Source organism: Canis lupus, chromosome 11 (assembly GCF_048164855.1).
Source record: "Canis lupus baileyi chromosome 11, mCanLup2.hap1, whole genome shotgun sequence".
Taxonomy (NCBI): Eukaryota; Metazoa; Chordata; class Mammalia; order Carnivora; family Canidae; genus Canis; species Canis lupus.
In genome coordinates, this window is record NC_132848.1 from 22,445,211 (window position 1) to 22,465,814 (window position 20,604).

A 20,604-nucleotide genomic window follows, 5' to 3' on the forward strand; every position below is an offset into this window, starting at 1 on the left:
CCAAAGCCAGGGCCGCTGACCAGCCTTTGGTGGTGTTGACCCGTCATCGGCCCTGAGCAGGGCCAGGAGGACGTTGAAGGTGCGCGTGCCTACGTCAGAGGGGCGGACACCGGTTGGTCAGATGGCATTTTGCTGGGATCGGTTAGCTGTCCTGAGCTGGGCCTTTCAGTGTTCGGTGTCCCCCTGCGTGGTGGGGGCGCGGGCAGAGAGGACAGCCGCCCCCACTGCACCCCCCAGCCCCCCGCAGGCTTGTCTCCCGGGCCCCGCCCCTCCCACGACCCCTGTCCCTCCCTGGAGCACGTGCTTGCCAATGCAGCTCGGCGCTGCGTGGTCTGGATTCTCCCAGAGGTGACTTGTGGACGACGTGCCACCAGGGGCATTTTGTCGGATGTTGAGAATGCGGTGAGGGTGGCCAGGCCCCCTCCTGTGACCACGCATGGACACAGGGATGGGGGAAAGCCTCAGCCTCCCAGCACCCGTGGTTACGTGCCCAGTGGCAAGATGTCTTAAGCATCCACACCCCAGTGTGTGTACTTCGGGGGCTGCTCCTGGCCTCTTGCGTCGCTAGAGCACGAACAGCTTCAAACACTCCCATGATTCACGTGGCATAAAAGCACGAGACGTAAACCCACAGGAGGGGCCCCCTGTCCCTCTCGCATGCTCCCGCTCCTGGGGCAGCCCGCGTGGGCCCCCTCCCTGCGGTGATGGAATCAGCCTGTGGGCCCGTGAGCGCTGCTGCTTTTTCCTGAATCGTGGGGAGGTGCCCGGAACATGCTCCATCCTGAGCACGGCCGGGTGAGAGTTTGGCAACGTCTGCTCCATCCCTGGTGTTGTGTGGGTGCTGCCACCGTCATCCCCAGCACTGGTCTGTCCCCACCAGACACCCACCCCCAGCGGCCGGAAGCCCCTCTTCTGCCTCTGTGTTCCCCGGTGCTCCCGTACGTGGGGTCACGTGGGATTGAGCGTCTTCCACGGAGCACGGCGTGGTCGGGGCTTGTCCGAGTTGGGGCAGGTGGTGGTGCTTCCTCCGTCTTTAAGGCCAGATCGTGTCCCACCGCGTGGACAGAGCACGTCTGTCATCCGTCGGTTGGTTGACGGCCCGCTGGGGCCGTTGTGGGTCGCGCTGCTGGGAACGCGGGTGTGCAGGTGTCTCCCGGAACCCCTGCCTCAGCGTGGGGCACGCACCCAGAAGGGTTGGGGCGTCCCGTGGGGGCTCGCTGTGTAGTCTCCTGAGGGAGCACCTGCCGTTTCCCGCAGAACCGCTGTGACTTCAGGAGGCACCTGCCCTAGGACGCAGGCCCCCACCCTCACGCCCCGCTTGCCTTGCAGAGAGCCCCACGGTGAGGCCGGCCGCTCGGAAGGCCGCACCACAGACGGCGCCCCCGGGGCCTGGCGCCCACAGGGAGGCCCCGTTCAGGAGGCAGAAGAGGCACCCCGACGAGCCCGGCCGCTTCGCCGTGGCCCTCGTCATCATCTACCGGACCCTGGGCCAGCTCCTGCCCGAGCGCTATGACCCTGACCGCCGCAGCCTCCGGTAAGGCCCGTTTCTAGATAATTCCAGGGGGCTTTCCTGAGTCACATCCCCACCGCCCATGCGTCTGTATGAGGACTTCACACCGTGACCCTGGCCCCCGGATGCAGCCCCCTGCCCTGAGCTCCCTTGGACGAGGGTCTGGCTTCGGGCCCCACCTTCCCTGCTGTCGCTGCCAGGCTGCCCCCACCCTGCATGCACCCTGCTCGGCCTCCACGGACGCTGTTGCCACCCGGGCCAGTGGTGTCATCCCGCGTGGAGGGGCTGCCCCTACCTCATGCACCCCGGGCTGCCCCCCTAGCTGCCAGGTCCACACGGGCTGGAGAACACTGCCCCGGGGATGGCGGGGCCCCAGCAGAGCTGGGCGCCCCCCGGAGCCTCACTGGTCGGCCTTCCAGACCTTCTCCACACCCGTCCCTGGGTCTGTGGTCCTCAAGTTCACCCTTCTCCGCGGCTGGCTGAGACTCGGCCATGAGCTCTATTTACTCCGGCCCTCTGGTGGCTTCGAGGCTTTCCGCGGTTTGTGGATCACGCGCTGCGACACCTTGACGCACGTGCCTCCTTCTCTTCGTTTTTACGTTTCTGAAGTCTGGAAACCTGGGGGTGACCAGTCCCCCGCGCCCTCCCCGTCAATGACAGAGCCGCCGCCACGGCCCGGGCCCTTCTCGGGAGCAGCATCTGCCCCGGGTGCTCCGGGCGTCCGCGCATGGGTTTAGACGAGTGCCCGCTAAGAGCATCCTTCCCTGCGTTCTCACCTCTCCACCCCAGGCTGCCTAATCGGCCTGTCATTAACACGCCAGTGGTGAGCGCGGTGGTGTACAGTGAGGGGGCCCCACTCCCCAGCCCCCTGGAGAGGCCCGTCCTTGTGGAGCACGTCCTGCTGGAGACAGAGGAGCGCACCAAGCCTGTCTGCGTGTTCTGGAACCACTCCATCACGTAAGGGAGAAGCCAGGAGGGAGCGATGGCACCTCCACGCCCCCCCTGGAGCTCTGCGTTTGGGCATGGGGTCTTTGCTGCAGCCCCCAGCACTCCAGTGTCTCATGGGGTGTTTGTTTGTGGTCTCTTGTGCCCCTTCCGGGCTCTCGTGGGGCAGGAGGCTCGTCCTGAGGGTGTCTAGGGCCCCTACACAGAGTTCCACAATAAATACGTACATATCTATGTACACACCTATGCACACACACATACGGGCACTCAGAGGTCCCTGGAGAAGGTCGACATGGAGACAGGGCCAGGGATGCAGCAGCATTCCACCATCAGACGAGGTGGGGCTTGTCCTGTGCACACAGGACGCAGGACTCGGACACTGGCCCGGGGCCCTTCTGTGGACAGTGTGTGTGTTGGGGGGGGGTCTCTTTAACAAACGGGGGTCCTTGGCCTCTGCCACCTGCCCGTGAGTTCAGCCCAGTGGCTGCTGGGGCTGGTTTCGCCCCTCTGAGGCCTGGCCCGCACCCCCCTGCTTGAAGCTAGGATGGTGTCTTGCGCGTCTGAGAGTTTGTGCTCTCACATCGTGCTTCAAAATAGACCGAGGAGATGTCCACCAAGTGGGGTTCCAGCTGCACACCGTGCTGGGAGCTGGCACCCGGGGGAGTGTGCAGACGCCCGGCTGCAGGGGCTCCTGCTGGGAAGCAGGCTTGGCTGGGCAGAGATCTTGCAGCTCTTTTATTTTCCAAATTCTGGTTAATGAGCACGCAGCATTGTGTCTGGAGGATAATAGACACTCGGCTTACAAAAGAGAGAAAGAAGGACCCACTTTCAGGCATGAGGGAAGCGTGAAAGTCTGTTTGGCATGCGTGAGGCACGGCTGTGTCTCACAGGCGCCCGATTGGATCCCAGCAATTAGCTATTGCTCTAATTATCCTCTCTGTTCTCCTCGGTGCCTGTCCTCCCCAGATCTTAGAGCTCTTGGCAGACGCGTATTAGCCTTCACACCCCATTTTACAGATGAGTAAACTGAGGATCAGAGAGCAGGTACTTGATTTTCCCAGAGTCCCGGAGGGCAGGGCTCTCTCCGAGCCTGAGCCACACCCGTGGCAGCTTGTCATTTGGGGCTCCCGTCAGGGAAAGGGGAGTGATAATTGGGCCCTGCTTCCAGGCAGTTGCCATAAAACCTTGTGCAACCTGAAGATGAAAGCGGAAAATGAACGTGAGATATTCTTTCTCAAAACACCTCGACTCAAAAGAGAGACTAAGTACAAAGCAGCCACTTTCACAACCGACGGATGTTTCTGACAAAAGGGGCGTGCGGTCGACCCGAGACGTCCCCGTTTAAGTTTTACTGCGAGATGACACATAAACCGTGAGCTTCAGAGGGTTGCCTGGGGCCACTCCCTGGCCACGAAAGGGGGAAGGGCGTGCACACAGGTCCAAGGGCTCCTGTCCTCATAGCGGGCGACAGACAGGAGTGCGTGTCTTAGGGACGCCGCACCACCCCCGGGTGGAAGGGGTCCTCTCACACCTGCCTTCTTTCTGCAGCATTGGGGGAGCAGGAGGGTGGTCAGCCAAGGGCTGCGAGCTGCTGTCCCGGAACCGGACCCACGTCGCCTGCCGGTGCAGCCACACGACCAGCTTTGCGGTGCTCATGGACGTCTCCAGGCGCGAGGTGGGCACGGCCCCCGTGGGCAGCCCTGCCCTCCCGGCACAGTGTGTCCAGGGATGAGGCCCCTTTGGAGAGTCGGCCTGGCCCCAAACCTGCCCCCTCAATAAACCGAATCCACAGTTGCAAGCTGTGTTCGGGGGGCTTGGCCACAATCTGCCAGGATCACAACCCCTTTTCAGAGAGGCTGGGTTGTAAATGAAAACGCCACGGCGGCGAGACCCTGAGCCTCAGACAGAAAAGAAAGCCCCGGAATATGCACCTCACTTCAAAGCAGGATTCCCGTGCTGTGTCTACCCCACTTTAAATTTTAAGGGGCAGCAGAGCCGGCTGGCCAGAACAAAGGGAGTGTCGCCCGTTAGTGCCACACATGCTGGCCCAGAGACACAAAAGGGGGGGCTCGGTCAGGAGCCACCGAGGCCGCCGGCTAATGTTTAACCTCTGGCTCCCCCCCCCCACCCCCCCGCCGAGCCTGGGAACGCGAGCTGGCCCCTGTGAGCCCGGGGGGGCAGGGTGAATAGGGCAGTGGGCCCCCCCGCGAGGGCAGCCTGGGCATGGACATGTGCGGACGCTGGTGTCTGACACCCAGAACAGAGGCCCGTAGGCCTCACCTGTCACCTGTTTTTTCAGGCCTGGGATGTGTCCCGGGAGGCCAGGCCCTTGTCCCTCCCAGAGCGTCTCTGGTGTGCCGGTTTCTGTAACATTGCTGGGAGGGTGACACCCCGAGTTGCTGATGGCAGCCAGGGTGACAAGAGGAAAGGGTTTGCTCCTGGGCCTTGCCCTGATTGCAGAGCTCCCGGGGGCAGGTGGCACTTCTGAGCCAGTAGCACCAGGTCCTGACCTGGAGGGGGGTAGTTATTAGTGGCCTCGGTCCACGTAGGGGCAGGATTGGGGTCCTCCCCTACCCAGCGAGCTGGGCGGGCCATGAGCAACTCTCAGGCAGAGAAAGCTGGAACTCAGGGAGAAGAAATCAAACTAGAATAGGATTCGCTGCTCCCTGCCCCGGTGCCTCCAAGCCAGAGCTCCCAGCAGCAGGTGCAGCTCCGGGGCCCCCAGAGTGTGGAAGGAAAAAACCTCAAGCCCTCGGCCTCCCCGTCCCAGCCCCCTCCTGGCTCCCAGCCTTTCCCTGGGGAGCCCGGCTCACAGTCCTACGTGAGTCATGAGCTCAGAACAACGCTTTCTGGGAGTTGCTGGAGAACCGATGCTGGTTGTTCCCTAAATTCTGCGGGGTCCTGGGTTCTGTTTTGCAGAAGGAGACAGTAGGACCCCTGTGCAGCTGTCAGAGTCTTTTTGAAGTCCCTGTCGGCTCAGGATTTGGGGCAGGCAGGCCCAGCATCTCCTTGGTAGTAGCATTCACGTGTGAGGTTTTATAGAGTTTTTTTTATGGCAGCAGTATGCACAGAACACAAATTCTACACCTTGGCCACGTGTCCGCAGATGGGCTGTTCCCAGTGCGGGGCAGCCACCACCGCCACCTCTCTCTAGGACTTTTTTTTTTTATTCCCCCTCCAACAACTCATTTGGTTTTTGTGGTTGGTTTTGGGCAGCCTGAGAGCCGTGTCACGGTCACATTGGCTCCTGCCCTAATAAGCTTGATGTCCCTGTGCCTTCACTGTGCAAAAAGCTCCATGCCACCGAGGCCCTTATGCCCTCCTGCCTTGCCCTCCCGCCGCCCGCAGCACGGAGAAGTCCTGCCCCTGAAGATCGTCACCTACGCTGCCGTGTCGCTGTCGCTGGCCGCCCTGCTGGTGGCCTTCGTCCTCCTCGCGCTGCTGCGGACGCTGCGCTCCAACCTGCACAGCATCCACAAGAACCTCATCGGGGCGCTCTTCTTCTCGCAGCTGGTCTTCGTGATCGGGATCACCCAGACGGGAAACCCGGTGAGGCCCCCCACCGCCCCTTCCCCAGGATGTGCGTGCAGCCCCGCAGACCTTTCTCCTGGGCGGAGGCAGCGGCGCCTTGGGTTTCACACGTAACCTTCCAAGGGCGCGAGTGGGGGTGACGTGGTGGAGACGCTAACGGAGTAGGCCGGCCTTGAGCGGGGAGAGGAGGGTGAGAGGCTGGCGGGGCTGCTGTGGGATACGGGCGCTCTGCGCCCCTGACAGGTCTTGGGGAAGGAGGGAGGGGCGGGCTGATGGCCTGGCGAGGTCCTCAGGGAGCGGGCGGGGACCGGCCTTGGAGGTGAGGTGGTGGTGCAGCCGCGAGACGGGGAAGAACAGGACACGGGGAAGCTGGGAGGTCTGTGGCTTTGGCAGTGCCTGGCTGGGGGCGAGGAGATTTCCCGTTATTACGAAGGGGATTTGCAAAACAGTACGGTCACAGCACGCTGATGGAGGGCGTGGGGGCATGGGCGGGGGGGGGGGGGGCGGGCAGGCCGTGCGCCCCAGGCCGTATGCACACGCTTGGGCTCACTGAGTCCCCCCGGAGCCCTGGAGGGGGGAGCGTCCCTTCTCACAGGTGAGGCGCCCAGGACCAGCGAGATTGAGGGACTGCCCAAGGCACACGGTTCTGTGTGTGTCCCCTTGTGTGACCATCACAAAATGGGCACCCCAGTCCCCCAGGGAGCTGAGAGACCAGCTGCCCAGCACACGTGCGTACGTGGGGACTCCCGGAAGTCCGGAGGTCACTCTCACCTAATCCTCGTCTCTCCCGAGGTGAGCGACGGGCTCTTGGTGGGCCTTTCCGGTGCTGCCACCGTGTGCTGTTGACATAGCTGTCATTTCTTCCTTCCTCGTGCAGCAAGGACCTTCTGATGGTCACTGTGCTACCCCCACCAATGACCCAAATCCAGGAGGCCTTCCCGTCCCTGCCCGTGGAGCCCCCACTCCTGGCGCAGACACGCATGGTGGTTCATGAGTGTCACGTGCCAGAGTGGTGCCAGGGTGGCAGGGGGCGCAGCTGTGCCTGGTCAGGGAAGGACCGAAGGACCGACCTTCCAGTGGGAGGGGTCCAGCATGAGTCGGGACAGGTTGGGGAATCCGCCCAACGCCTGGCAGCGTTGTACCAAGGAGAACCACGAGCGGGCCTGCACGTTGGGAAGATGACGAGGTCAGAAGGGCGGCCAGGGTGGCATCTTCCTAGGTCCACAGGGTGGAGGAGAGGCCTGGAACCAAAGCCGGGACGGCGGGCATGAGAAGGACAGGAGTCGGTGCCAGGTGGGCATGGGGGGGTGCCTCAGGGCTCCAGAAGGGGGGTGCGTAGGTGAGGACGCCTCTGAGTGAGATGAAAACTGGGACGGGTGACTGGCCAAGCCCGAGAGGAAGTGACATAAAACGACAAAGAGGGAATGTTCTGGCTAGGTCCTCAGGGCCCTGGCACACTTGAGCTCCTCCTCCTCGGGTGTTGCAGGCAGCGGGAGCCCCTCCGGACCCTCTGGTGTGGCCAGACTCCTCAGGAGGAGGGCGGTAGGCGGAGGCGAGGGGACACAGGCAGACACCTTGAGAGCCAGCCTTGGGGGCTTCTGAGCCGGGACTGGCCTGGCAGAGGATGGACCCCCAAGGGCAGACCTCCTCCTCGCCGCCCTCGGGGTGCTCTCTGCGGCGCGCGCGCGCGGGCCCGGGAGGGGGTGGGGGGGAGGAAGGGGGCCTTCCCCCGTGTGGTGCCGGGCAGGTGCGCTTCTCCCTGCGTGTCCTCAGCACATCAGACAGGTGAAGGCGCCCGGTGGGAAGCCGCATGACTCGTCTCAAAGGCCTTCAAGGGTGTCCTTGAGTGGTCCCAGCGGGGGACCGCAGAGTCCGCAGCGTGCCACCCCTTGCCGCTAAATCCCCAGAGTGGCACTGACTCCTCCGCTGCCCGCGACGCAGCTGCCGAGCTCCAAGGGAAGGAATGCTGGCCGCGTGGGATTCTAGGGACTTGGCACCTCGCCTGGGTTTTCTGTGAACCCACAGTCCTATCTATGGGGCAGGTTTTTCATCTCCGAGATCACTGGCAGGTTGAAATGACTTATTATGCATTAGCATTTTGCGTTTGTTCCGTTTTTGGAAAAGGTAGTACGTGTCATGCAAAAGTCTGTGTGTGTGCAGCCCCATTAAGTTTTTTTAAAGATTTTATTTATTTATTCATTAGAGATACACAGAGAGAGAGAGAGAGAGAGGCAGAGACACAGGCAGAGGGAGAAGCAGGCTCCACGCAGGGAGCCCGATGCGGGACTCAATCCTGGGTCTCCAGGATCAGGCCCTGGGCCAAGGCGGCGCTAAACCGCTGACCTGCCCAGGGATCCCCCCGTTAAGTTTTAAAGTGTATCTCTAACACTTCTTTTTTTTTCAAAAGTGGTTTTGTGGGTTTACTTTTCACATGACTGAAGGCAGCAAGCTGGCCAGCCTCCTCCTTGTTGTCCCCTGTCCCTTTGCATGCGGGGCCCCTGGGGGTGTCTGCTGTGGGGCTTCCCCACCCCAGGCTCACCCTTCGCTTCCCCATCAGCAAGGGCAGCCCCCTGCCTCCCGACTCCGCCGAGGCCGAGGCAGAGGGCAGTTGTCCAGGCATCACGTGAGACGCTGTCCTTTCTTCCACTTGAGTTCCTGGTTTGCACTGTGCTGGCCAGGTGCTCCCGCATCTCTGGGCCCCGTTTCTGGGGAGAACCCGGCCTGTGCAGGTTGACACGGCAGCAGGTGGCTCCGCTCCCCCCAGGGTTCACTGGCCTGGCACCTGAGCAGAGCAGCCCCCAGCCTGGGTCAGGGTGGCGGCCCTGTGTCCTGCATGCCTGTGTCCGTTGGATGGGGTGGGGGTATCTCCTTGGCAGGGACACCGACACCCTGGGACATTGCGCTGATGCTAAGGCAACCGGGATTGCATAGGCCCTCTCAGGAATGGGGCGGGACTATGGGTGTGGCCCGAGGGAGGGACAGGTGTGGGGCGGGGCCTAGGGAGGGGTGGGACCAGGAGGAGCAGGGGTTGGCTGTGCTCTGGGGAGGGGCGGGGCCTACTTATGGGTGTGACCAGGAGGGTGGGACCTGGATGTAGGGGTAGTTAGGAGTGGGGGTGCAGGGCAGGAGGGGCAGGGCCTGGATGTGGGTGTAGCCAGGAGGGGCTGGACTGTAGGTGTGACCAGGGTGTAGGTGTGACCAGGAGGGGCGGGGCCTGGATGTAGGTGTAGCCAGGAGGAGCTGGAATGTGGGTGTGACCGTGAGGGGTGGGACCTGGATGTGGGGGCCTAGGAGTGGGGGTGGAGCCGGGGCCCGAGTGGCAGGTGCTGGCCGGGGTGTGGGGGGTCAGCAGGGCAGGGCTGGGGCTTTCTCCTCCCTCCCGTCTCAGTGCCCCCCTTTCCCCAGCGCCTGCCCAGCGTTTTGGGACCTTGGAGGTGCCCCTGCTCACACCTCCCGCTGGGCAGCCTGGGGAGCCCTGGCCAGCGTGGCCCCTGCCAGGAGGCCCGCGTGAGGCCGCCCTAGACCAAGGCCCGGAGCTCTGGGAGGTCTGGCCTTCGGCTCCTCACGCTGGAGTCACACTGATGGCCTCAGGCTGGACTCCATGGGGCTGCACAGTGTCCCCAGCCTCTCGCGGTCGCTGCCTTCCTCCTGTTCCCGGGGACACGGGGCTGGCCCTCCAAGGCCTGCAGAGGGTGGGACGCTGGCCCTCGGCTGCCCCGTGGCAGCTGGGTTTCCCTCCGGGCACCTGGGCAGCGGCGGCAGGTGCGGCCGTGGCACTGAGGACAGAGCAGATGCTCCCGCCCCTGTCTTCTCCGCAGGAGGCGCGGGGCTCTTTTAGGTCCACGCAGGTTGGATGGGGGGGGGGGGTGGGAAGCAGGAGGCACCGCCGTCCCTCTGGCCACACCTGCTGGACCCCGGAGACCACACCAGGGTCCAGGGGTGGGTGGACGGCAGGACCACAGCCTGGGGCCCGCCCCCTGAGCCACTGCCTCCGCTATTTCCTTCACCTTCGAATGCCTGCAGCTAAGGATTCGGAACCATGACCCGGAAATACAAGTTTCCAGCTTCTAATGGAAACACTAGCGGCTCTGCCTACACCTCCCCCCCGCCCCGCCCAGCTGCGCTCTCCCCGGGCACGGGTCCGGGTTGGGGAGGGTCCCTGGGGAGGACCACACCGGTCCACACCGCGAGCCTGAGACGTGTGACTCATGGCCCAGCCATTCTTGGGTGAATCCCACAGAAAAACCCGGCTCATGCGGTTCCCCTTCTCAGACCCACGTAGCCTCAGGTTTGCAGAGCGGTCGGATTTGGTCCCTTCTGTCCGCACCCTGCGGCCGTTTGTCCGGTGCCCCGCGGCGGTGTGGGCTCAGCCGGCGCTGAGCGAGCCTCCCCCTCACAGTTCCTGTGCACGGTGATCGCCATCGGCCTGCACTACGTCTACATGAGCACCTTCGCGTGGACCTTCGTGGAGAGCCTGCACGTGTACCGCATGCTGACCGAGGTGCGCAACATCGACGCCGGCCCCATGAGGTTCTACTATGTCGTGGGCTGGGGCATCCCGGCCATCATCACAGGTGAGGACGCCACCCCGCTGGGGTGGCCTGGACGGAGCCAACCCCCGCCTGGGGAATCTGCATGATGGGGCTCAATGGGAGCCCACGACAGGGGGACCCGCACCCCTGGGCCCAGGCAGACACGCTCTCCGGCCTCCTCTGTCCCTGGCACCCGGCGTGACTGGCCCAGCAGAGGCAGCCCGCCCCGGCACTTGTGTCTGTTCACACGAGCGTGATCATTCAGTGCCTGCTGGGGAGATGCATACCCTGAGAGCCGGGGGTGGGTTCTGTCTGTGGCACTTAACGCCAACCCTTGGAGTCTGCCCACCGTGTGGATTGATCGGGGGCGGGGGGGCGTGTGCACGATCATGTGGTGTGTGTGTGTGTTCTGTGCGTGTGGTTGTGGTCTGTGTGTGGTGTGTGTACCTGCTGTGTAGCGTGTGGTCTGTGTATCATGTATGTGGCACGTGTGGGGGTGGAGGGGGTTGGTGTGTGCTCTGTGTGTAGTGTGCACGGGTGTATGTGGTGTACGTCCTGTATACAGCGAGTGTGCTTTGTATGTGGCGTATGTGGTGTGTGCGTGGTTTGTAGCGTGTGAGGGTGGAGGTTGCTGTGTGGTCCGGACGTGCTGCGTGTGTCCGGTCCCCGTGGTCCGCGTGTGGAGTGTGCGTGGGGCTGGGAAGGCCTACCCGTGGCCTCTCCCGGGGCGAGGCCCTTACCCCCCGCCCTGTCGTCCAGGATTGGCGGTGGGCCTGGACCCCCAGGGCTACGGAAACCCGGACTTCTGCTGGCTGTCCCTTCGGGACACCCTGATCTGGAGCTTCGTCGGGCCCGTTGGAACGGTTATCATTGTGAGTCTGGGAGCAGCGCCCACGATTCCGGGGATGTGGGAAGCCGGGTGCGTGGGCTGGACGGGGCCTGGGAGCCAGCGGGGTCCCTGGCTCCCCAGAGCTCCCGATCTGTGGTGCTGAGGCCTCGCCCCGAGACCCGCGCGTCTGGCTCCAGGTCTGCACCTCGGACCCGCGAGGCGTCCGCGTCCTCGGGAGGCGCCCGGCGGGCAGGCGGGGCGTGCGGGGCCCTCTCCCTCCAGCCACACCGCCAGTCGCGGGCAAAGACCCTCGGAAGCGTTTGGCCTTCAAAGGTCTGCTGTGGCGGTACTGAGGAGCTGCCCCGACGTGGCTTTTAAAACTGTTTTTCAGGTCAACACAGTCATTTTCGTCCTGTCTGCGAAGGTCTCCTGCCAAAGAAAGCACCACTATTATGAAAGGAAGGGAGTCGTGTAAGTTGGTGCCCACGCTGACCGGCGGTGGTGGGAGCCCAGTGTGGGTTTGCACGCCCAGCAGAGCCACCTGCAAGTGCCCGTCTCCTCGCAGCCAGGCCCTTGGCCGCCCCCCAGCTCGGCCCCTGGGGTGATGACACCCATGGACAGGTCCGCAGGCTGCAGTGGGGAGAAGCCAGGAGTGCCGGGGCACGGTGCGCGGGGGAAGGAGGGGGCCGGCCACGCGGGGCCTCGGGGCATCTTGGCTGTGGGACCCGCGGGGGGGCTCTGCCCCCCAGAGACGTTAGGGGGTAGGGTCTGCAGCATTCGGGGTAGATTTGCCGAAGGGAGCAGGCTTGGTTGAGCTCTGTCCTCCTCATCTGCCGGGTGTTAACAGATGGGGACAGAACAGGCCGGGGCGGTGACAGCCGGGTGTGGGGAGGAGCCGGGGTCCCCGGAAGCCGCGCTGTGGAGTCAGGCAGGGCCTGCAGGGTGGGGGTCGGGGGTACTGGAACTTTCCCGGTTGCTGGTGATGCCGCAGGCCTGGAGAATCGTCTAGGTGCTTCGGAAAGGTTTGGGGAAGGAAGGGAGGGGTGGATACGTGGGCGGGCAGGTGTGGGGGGGCGGGCACCCAGAGTCTCTGGCGCCCCTGGCAGCTCCCTGCTGCGGACCGCCTTCCTCCTGCTGCTGCTCGTCGCCGCCACCTGGCTGCTGGGGCTGCTGGCCGTGAACAGCGACGCGCTGGCCTTCCACTACCTCTTCGCCGTCTGCAGCTGCTTACAGGTGGGCAGCTGGCCCCATGACCTGGCGGCCCATTTGGGCCAGCCTCGGGAGGTCACGGGTCATCGTGCCACCTGCTGTCTGAAAGGTCCCGGGAGGGTCACGGGGGTGCCCCAGTGTGATGCCCCACAGCTCATGGTCCTACCCCCAGCGAGCACGGCTCCGCCCGGGGCCTTCCCAGGCACCCCCGGGACCCCCACCCCTGGCTCAGCCAACACAGGGGCTCCTCCTCCCCCGCAGGTCAGAGGGCGTCCCTGTCGTGTCTGCAGGGAGGGTGCTGGCCATTTGCCGTTCACACCACCAGCTTCCCAGCATGTGATAGAACGTTGGGGACCAGGTGGCCCGAGGGCTGTGGCCTGGGATGAGGCCCCGCTGGCCCCCGGCACGCTGGCTGCCCTGCCTGTGTCCTCCCCTGAGCCAGCAGAAGCCTCAGGGGGGCCTAGCGTGGGCCCCAGCGGCGGGGCTGGCTCTGGGCACTGAGCTGTGGGGCATCCACAGCCACGGGACCCTGGCTGCTGCCTGGGCCCGGTGCCTGCACTGAGCAGCGCCCCCACCCCCAGGGTCTCTTCGTCCTCCTGTTCCACTGCGTGCTCAACAGGGAGGTCCGGAAGCACCTGAAGGGGGCACTTGCCGGGAAGAAGCTGCACCCGGACGACTCGGCCACCACGAGGGCCACCCTGCTGACCGTAGGCGCTGCCCAGGGACCCCATGGTGGGGGGGTGTGGGTTTCTAGGTCAAGCATTAGAGCAGCTGTATGGCCTCCGTGTCCCCCACAAAGGGGCGAGCCAGATGCCATTCCCGACGTCCTGGGAAGAGAGCAGAGTTCAGGACTCGGGGTCTGCCATCGTCACGGCCCCATCTCCCACGGTCTCTGGGGACAAGGCAGCCGCAGGCTAGGACCCCACACCCGCCGCCGCGGCCATGAAGGAAGCTGCAGGGGGGCTGGGGAGGTGCTCTCCGCTAGGGGTGCCATTGGGGTGCTGGGCCCGGGGCTTGCAGTGGGGACAGAGCTGTCCTCTGCACCGGGTGGCCTCTGCTCTGCCTGTAACCGTGTCCCCCCCACCCCCGCCCCAGCGCTCCCTCAACTGCAACCACAGCTACAGCGAGGAGCCCAACATGTTCCGCACGGCCCTGGGCGAATCCACTGCCTCGCTGGACAGCACTGTCAGGTCAGGCCCCAGCGGGCGCCCTAGGGTGTCCCCGGGTGGGGGAGGCCCAGCCCTCAGGGTGAATGCCGGCTGCCTGGCCAGCTGGGAAGGCCTCGCTCTTCTAGGTGGCGTGTGGTTCCCCACGCATTCCCAGGGTCTTTCTCGGCAGCGAACCTTCCAGAGCTTCATGGGGCCATCTTGGCACCTGCAAAAGGTGCCCGGGGAGGCTGGGTGACCATGTCACACCACCCCGAGTGATGGTGCTGAGCCCACCCTCCTACCCTCTGCAGGGACGAAGGGGCCCAGAAGCTCAGCGTGTCCTCCGGGCCAGCACGGGGGGGCCATGGGGAGCCGGATTCGTCCTTTGTCCCCAGGACTACCAAGAGGCATCACGGTACATGTCCCCTGGAAGGCGGTCCCCCAGCAACCTGGGCGTCTCCCTCCTGGGGGCTACGCTGCCAGCTTCTTGTTGGCTCCTGTCTGGCCCGTGGGCCTCCCGGTCACTGGACGTTCAGCCTCGGGGGAGTCTGCGGCCACATCCCATTCAGGGGGTCAGCGGGGAAGCGACAGCTCCCCGGGGCCCGGGCCCAGCTCGCCACCCTCCGCCCTTGGCCAGAGCCCGCGTCCTCCTGTCCACCCTGCAGGCCACGACTCCGACTCGGATAGCGAGCTGTCCCTGGATGAGCAGAGCAGCTCATACGCCTCCTCCCACTCGTCAGACAGTGAGGACGATGGGGTGGAGGCTGAGGACAAATGGGACTCAGCTCGGGGCCCTGTCCACAGCACCCCCAAAGGTGAGCAGGTGGGAGGTGCTGGCGGGGGGAAGGCCCTGTGCGCAGCATCTACAAGCAGAGGCGGGGGCGCCTTGGGGCGTCTCTGGGGACCCTCACTGCAAGGGCCCCCTCACAAAGCTGGGGCTGCTGGGGGAGCCAGCGTCGAGGCTCTGGGGTGTCAGGGTGCAATGGGGGGATTGTCGCCAGGGCCCCCGCTGCCAGGAGCCACTCTCTCTAGCGGGTTCCCCACCTGGAGGGTGGCACCCTGTCAGGCCTGCAGCTCTGGGAGCAGGGGGGTCAGGGCCATGCAGGGGCGGCTCCCCGCGGAGGGAACCAGGGCACCTCTTCGGGGGTGCGGCTCCAAGCTGCGCACGGAGCCTCCCTGCTTGTTGACGGCCGCCCTTGTGCCTCAGTGGATGCCACAGCCAACCACGTCCCGGCCGGCTGGCCCGACGAGAGCCTGGCGGGGAGCGACAGCGAGGAGCCTGGAGACCAGCCGCGCCTGAAGGTGGAGACGAAGGTCAGCGTGGAGCTACACCTGGATGAGCAGGGCAATCACTGCGGCGAGCGCCCCCCGGACCAGGGGAGCAGTGGCCCGCCCAGGCCTTCCGGGGTGCTCCCCAGCCAGCCGCCTGAGCAGAGGAAAGGTGCTGTGGGAGTGGTGGGGGTGCCGCGTGTCCCAGGAAGCCTCTGGGGGGGGGGCGGCGCAGTGGGGTCGAGGTGGGATACATGTGGGGGCAGGACAGGGTGAGGTGTGTTAGGGGGGCAGGATCGAGGCAGGATGCATGTGGGGGCAAGACTAGGTGTTGGGCGGGTTAGGGGGTGGGGTCGAGGCGGGATGCAGGTGGGGTGGGGGTGGGGCGCAGGTGGGGCGCAGGTGGGGGCAGGATGGGGTGCCAGTGGGTTACGGGCTGGGGTCAAGGCCGCATGCAGGTGGGGTGAGAGTGGGGTTCAGTCGGAGCAGGTGCAGGTGGGTCAGGATCCTGATCCGTCCGGGTCCTGGAGACGTGTTTGGGGTGGGGCCCCACACGGGTGACCATTGGACCTGCCCCTTGGTGCTGAGACCCAAGGAGGGAAGAGCGGGGGCTGAGGGGTGCCCCGGTAGGCCCCAGGGGTCAGCCTCCCCGAGTGCCCGCCTTGGGCAGCGTCAGCCTGAACATGGCCTCTTGTCCCCACTTGCAGGCATCTTGAAAAACAAAGCCACCTACCCGCCACCGCTGACCGAGAAGACGCTCAAGTCCCGGCTCCGGGAGAAGCTGGCTGAGTGCGAGCAGAGCCCCGCGTCGTCACGCTCGTCCTCCCTGGGCTCGAGTGACGGGGCCCGCGCCCCCGATGGCACCATCACCGTCAAGAGCCCGCGCCGGGAGCCGGGCCGCGAGCACCTCAACGGGGTGGCCATGAACGTGCGGGCGGGCAGCGCCCAGGCCGCCGGCTCCGACTCTGAGTGAGTAGCCTCGGCCTCGGCTGCAGGGCAGCAGGAGCGGCCCCCAGCCAGCTCCTCCGGGGTCCCGTCCGGGGACAGGCGTCCTGCCCAGAGCGGGGCGGTGGTCAGGGGCGGGGGGCTGCGCCGGGGGCCGCGGGGGGCTTCAGGAGGAGGCGGCCAGACAGCCCGCGGACCTCCGACGGGGGGTGTGAGGGCTACACTGGCCGAAGCCCGAAGTCCTGCTGAGCCCCGAAGCCCTAGGACTTAAGACCGTGTGGACTAAGCACTTTGTAAGGACCTCGGTCCAGGTGGTGACTGCCCCGTGTCATGGTCGAGGGCATCGAGGCTCTGGGCCCTCCCGCCCAGAACCAGGGTGCGGTCTTGGCTCCGGGCAGTCTGTGGGCCTCTGCCCGCAGCTCCTCTGTCCTATGGACTAGTCAGGGGGGAGCAGAGGGTCGGAGCCAGGTCTTCCAGAAGGTTTTTAAAGCTGAGTGGGGTCGCTAACCCTGATGCCCGGTGCTCGGCGGCAGGGCTGGCTGTGCGGGTGCCTGGGTGGGCCCAGCCCTGGGTGTCCTGGTGGCCAGGGCTGCCCCATCCTGCCTGGCATAGCTGTGCCCACACGTGAGCTGCCCCCCTCTGAGCCCCCTGAGTGTGGGGGGGTCTGCGTTGCGTGACCGCCAACCCGGCCCAGCTGCTGGCTTCACGCGTCACAGGGGGTGTCCTTGCTGACCTCTGCCTGCCTGACGGCTTCTTCCCACGCACAGAGGCAGTAATGAGACTTCAATCTGAACCATCAGGAAACCGTGAGACAAGCCCATCGCCGCCAGGCAGGCCTCTGTGCTGCATCGATGCACCCCTGGACCTTGGAACCCAAGGGGCTGGTGGTGGGGGTTCCTGTGGTGGCGGCCCCGTGACTGGTGTGACTCACGGTGCAGACACAAAGCCCTGGGCTGCCCCCGGGGACTCGGGGCACAGCTGACTCGCAACAAGTGCCAAAGGCCATAGGCACGAGGAAGCGTGGACTCCCGGGCCGGCTCAGCGCGATCCCGACCGCAGACAGAGCCAAGGCTGCGCGCTGGCTGGGCCCGAAACCACCAGGCCCGGCTTGCTGGGGTTCGGAGGTGCCAGGCAGAGGCTGCAGACGGAGGTCCCGCGGCCATGCGGGCGCCTCCCCGTAGCACAGGCCCTGGTCGTGCCCCGCGTGGCCCTTTGCGGAGACATCCCTCGTCTTAAAGCAAATCCCTTCTCTTGTTGAAAAGGCGTAGCTGCTTCTCTGTGTCCTCGTGAGGGACGCGGGGAGGGGAAGCCGGGTAGGTTTGCGTTCGTGCTGTCGATACCATGAGATCATGGGGTGCGCTCGCGCTTTTTTTTTTCTGAGGACGATCGCACCGTTGTTGTACTTGAATGTGGCGTGCACCGAGGCAATTGGGGTCCCAGCAGATCAGTGGGGCGCGGGGGCGAGGTCGTCCCGGAACAGAGGCTCCCGCCGCGCCGCCGCCTGAGTTCGCAGGCTGGTTTCTGAGACGCGCGCCCTGAGTGCCAGGCCGCCTCCACCTGCTGGATCCGAGACGGGCAGCCTGGGGCTGGCCCCGAGGAGCGAGGCCGGTGGGGGCTGCAGGTGACCCCACCCCGTTCCGGCTCTCCGCCACAGGGCCGCCTGGCCCCCTTCCCAGTCCGTGTGGTCCCGCAGGTGGGGACGTTTTGTGCCCCGGCTCCTGTTCCCGGTGGGATTCGGCTGCGCTCACGGGCCCCGATTCAGGAGGTGTGAGTCTTGGGCGTGTCACATCCCTTCCTGCCAATTTTCCAGCCCTTTCAGACTCGGGTGGGGGCTGGGGGCCTCCAGGCAGGCTGGGGCCTCACCCCCGGGCCCGGCCAATTACTTCATTTTGCTTCAAATGGCCAATTGTGCGAAGCAACAAAGGCCCCACCACGCTTCCCAGTGGTTCCCAGGCGGGCTTTGGAAGCTCCAGCGAGCGGCGGCTGCGCCCGTCCCACTGCAGGCGGCTGGCACGGTGGCCGGGGCTGCGGGACGGGGCCCAGGACATGGCGCGGCTCCTGCCAGCGTCGCCTTTGTTCCTCAGATCAGAGCCCAAGTAAATCTTTAGTGCAGCTGCTTCCAAACACGGGAAACCACAGAACAGGATGGAGGTGGAGTAAGATGCGGAGATTTCCACCCGGGCTCCGAGGCCGCGCTCCGCACGCTGGAATGAGCTGTGAATGTGCCTTAGCCACGAGCGGCTCCTGACGGCGGGGGAGCCTCTTCCAGCGCCTGTACCCTGAGCAGACCTGCCCCTTGGGGTGCGGCTCTCAATCTGATCAGAATTGTTACCAAAAAACGTATGTCAGTTTTATTGAGACAGGAAAAAGTGTAAACATATTTTTGTGACTTAAGACTTTATGAAAGATGAGACACTGGAGATTTTTTTAACAAATGTCTATTTATTAATGTTCGGAACACTGGAATTACAACACAAAAGAAGAGTCTGCAATAAATTAAGATTTCTCAATCGGCTTCTGCTGTGCTGCTTCCCTCTCCGCGCCTGCCTCCCGGAGCCAGCGGCACAGGGGCTGTAGACTGCAGGCGGAGGACAGGCCCAGGGAAGGAGCTGTACTGGAACTTTCTATCCGTTCTCCTGACGCGGTCACGGTCGGGATGGGCAGGCCCTGTCTGGGGTTTCCCAAGATCTGGCTCTCGCTCTCACCGCAGGCCCTTCCCTCACAATCAGGGGACGTCGGGGAGGGGTGCGGCCTGGCAGCTGGGTGCCCCTCTGGGAAATGGGGGCAGGGGACACGTGTCCCACTCCTCAGCCCCAGCCCCTTGGACCTCCCTGGGGTGTCCCGAAGGCCACCTGGGGATACAGCCTGGACAGGGCCATGGAAAGGCCAGACGGCTGCTGCTGAGTCTGGTGCAGTGTACGACGTGACCTTCCACGGCCGGTGGCCCTGGGGACATGTGGAGGGAGGGTGGTGAGGGGTTCGTGCCCTGCCCCCAGCTCTCCCCAGGGGCCGTGGGTGGCACTGGGCTGGCTGCCCTTCCTCCCTGAGGTTCCAGCTGGTTCTCAAGGTCGGCCCTGTGCGGAGTGGGCTGGGCGCTGTGGGGCCTCCCCAGCAGGGCTCATGGCTGACACCCGTCTCCCTCCCGGGCAAGGGGCCCAGCCACCAGTCAGGGAGTCAGCACCGAGGCTGAGGCCGGGGAGGCTCTCTACGCCCCGGTGGGGGCCTCAGGCTCTGCCTCCGCTGGCAGCCGGCCCCCCAGCCAGAGTGCCCCCAGGGCCGCCTCCTGTGTCTGGATCACGGCCCGGGGCCCCAGATGTGACCCGGGATGTGCTGGCCCCTCCCCACCTCTTCTAGCCCCGGAAGCCTCCTGCTGGGGGGGAGACCCGGGGCGCTGGCCTGGGGAGCAGGCCACAGGGAGGGGCTGCGGCTCCGGGGCTGGCACTGCTCCCTTGTTGGAATGGCGTAGATGGCAGATGCTTTGCTCTGGGCGCAGCCCCCGCACCTGATCATCACCGGGAGAGCCTGTCCACCCCTGCCCAGGCCCCACTAAGCCAGCAGCGAGGCCCACCAGCACGGCCTGGCCCAGGCCGCAGGGCTGTGGTACCGGGTCGAGGCCGGCCTCCCTCCCTGGCTGCCAAAGCGCGCCACATCCTGACAGCAGGACCCCCTCGGACAGAGGCCTTAATCAGCCAGCCCTCCCGCCGCCCAGTCTGACTTCCCACACCTAGCCCTTGTCCCTGTGGCCGTATCCAACCCCACGGCCCACCTGGTCTCCCCTTCCCTCCCACCCGCCTGTCCCCAAGAGGGATTTTCTGCCCAAAACCTCCAAGCCTCCCTCTACTGTAGCGCTCTGGGGCCTGTGACCTGCCTTTGGGGGGGGGGGGCTTAGGTCACTGGCACCCAGACCCCAGGGCCCTGTCACCACCGGAGGCCCTGAAGGTGGGGCCCATGAGACAACCTTCCCAGGTGCTCCTCTAGCAACCCTGTTGCTAACTCTGGTCTAGAACATTCTACCCCCAGGTGACAGAGAACCACACTTCCAGCCCCCAGAGGCCCTGAAGCACTAAGAATGTGCTGGGTGTGAGGCTAGTGAGAGATGGGAGCCCAAGCTCTGTCCCAGCACCCAGAGCAGGTACCTGGCTGGGCCCTCGGGGCAAAGTACTAGAAAGCCTGGAGGGGGTGCTGACCACAGCCCGCCCCCACCTTCAGGGCAGGGAGCTGGAGGCAGTGGAGCGCAAGGACTGCCTCCCCTGGAAAGGCCAATTTCCTGCCTGACCCAGGTGACAACCCCTCCCACGGCCTGCCCGCACTGAGGACAAGGGAGAAGCAGAGCCCGGGACTTGCATACCGCGCCCTCCCCCCCCCACCCCCGCAGGCCAGGCTGCTGCCCAGCAGAGCCTTGTGGCCACATACACCCAGGGATGGTCACGCCGGGACTCCACGGCGAGCAAAATACCCTGAAACAGACCAAAGGGTGCTGCCCACGCAGCACAGCTGGCTCGAACTTCATTCTCCGAGTGGCTCCTGGCCTGACCTGCACCCTCACCACAAAGTATACACAAGCACACACACCCAGGCTGTGGTCTGAGCATGTCCCCCAACGGTCATATGGGGAATCCCTAAATCTCCAGGATGACGGTGTGAAGAGAGGCGGCCTCTGGGAGGCACTGAGGTCGTGAGGGTGGA

At 65.0% G+C, this 20,604-nt stretch overlaps 1 protein-coding gene across 1 annotated transcript in view; it reads left to right on the forward strand.

Annotated features, from left to right (window-relative positions):
• CELSR1 (cadherin EGF LAG seven-pass G-type receptor 1) overlaps positions 1-18,428 on the forward strand; it is a 134,127-nt gene extending 115,699 nt beyond the window's left edge. The window contains exons 22-36 of the mRNA XM_072842665.1: positions 1,330-1,534; positions 2,300-2,467; positions 4,004-4,130; positions 5,804-6,004; positions 10,386-10,560; positions 11,278-11,390; positions 11,739-11,818; positions 12,454-12,580; positions 13,138-13,263; positions 13,652-13,746; positions 14,016-14,119; positions 14,370-14,519; positions 14,912-15,145; positions 15,681-15,942; positions 16,686-18,428. Of these exons, the coding sequence (XP_072698766.1) occupies positions 1,330-1,534; positions 2,300-2,467; positions 4,004-4,130; positions 5,804-6,004; positions 10,386-10,560; positions 11,278-11,390; positions 11,739-11,818; positions 12,454-12,580; positions 13,138-13,263; positions 13,652-13,746; positions 14,016-14,119; positions 14,370-14,519; positions 14,912-15,145; positions 15,681-15,942; positions 16,686-16,710 (2,192 nt within the window). The 3' untranslated portion in view covers positions 16,711-18,428. The remainder of the gene's footprint in view (positions 1-1,329; positions 1,535-2,299; positions 2,468-4,003; positions 4,131-5,803; positions 6,005-10,385; positions 10,561-11,277; positions 11,391-11,738; positions 11,819-12,453; positions 12,581-13,137; positions 13,264-13,651; positions 13,747-14,015; positions 14,120-14,369; positions 14,520-14,911; positions 15,146-15,680; positions 15,943-16,685) is intronic.
• The last annotated feature ends 2,176 nt before the right edge of the window (positions 18,429-20,604 follow it).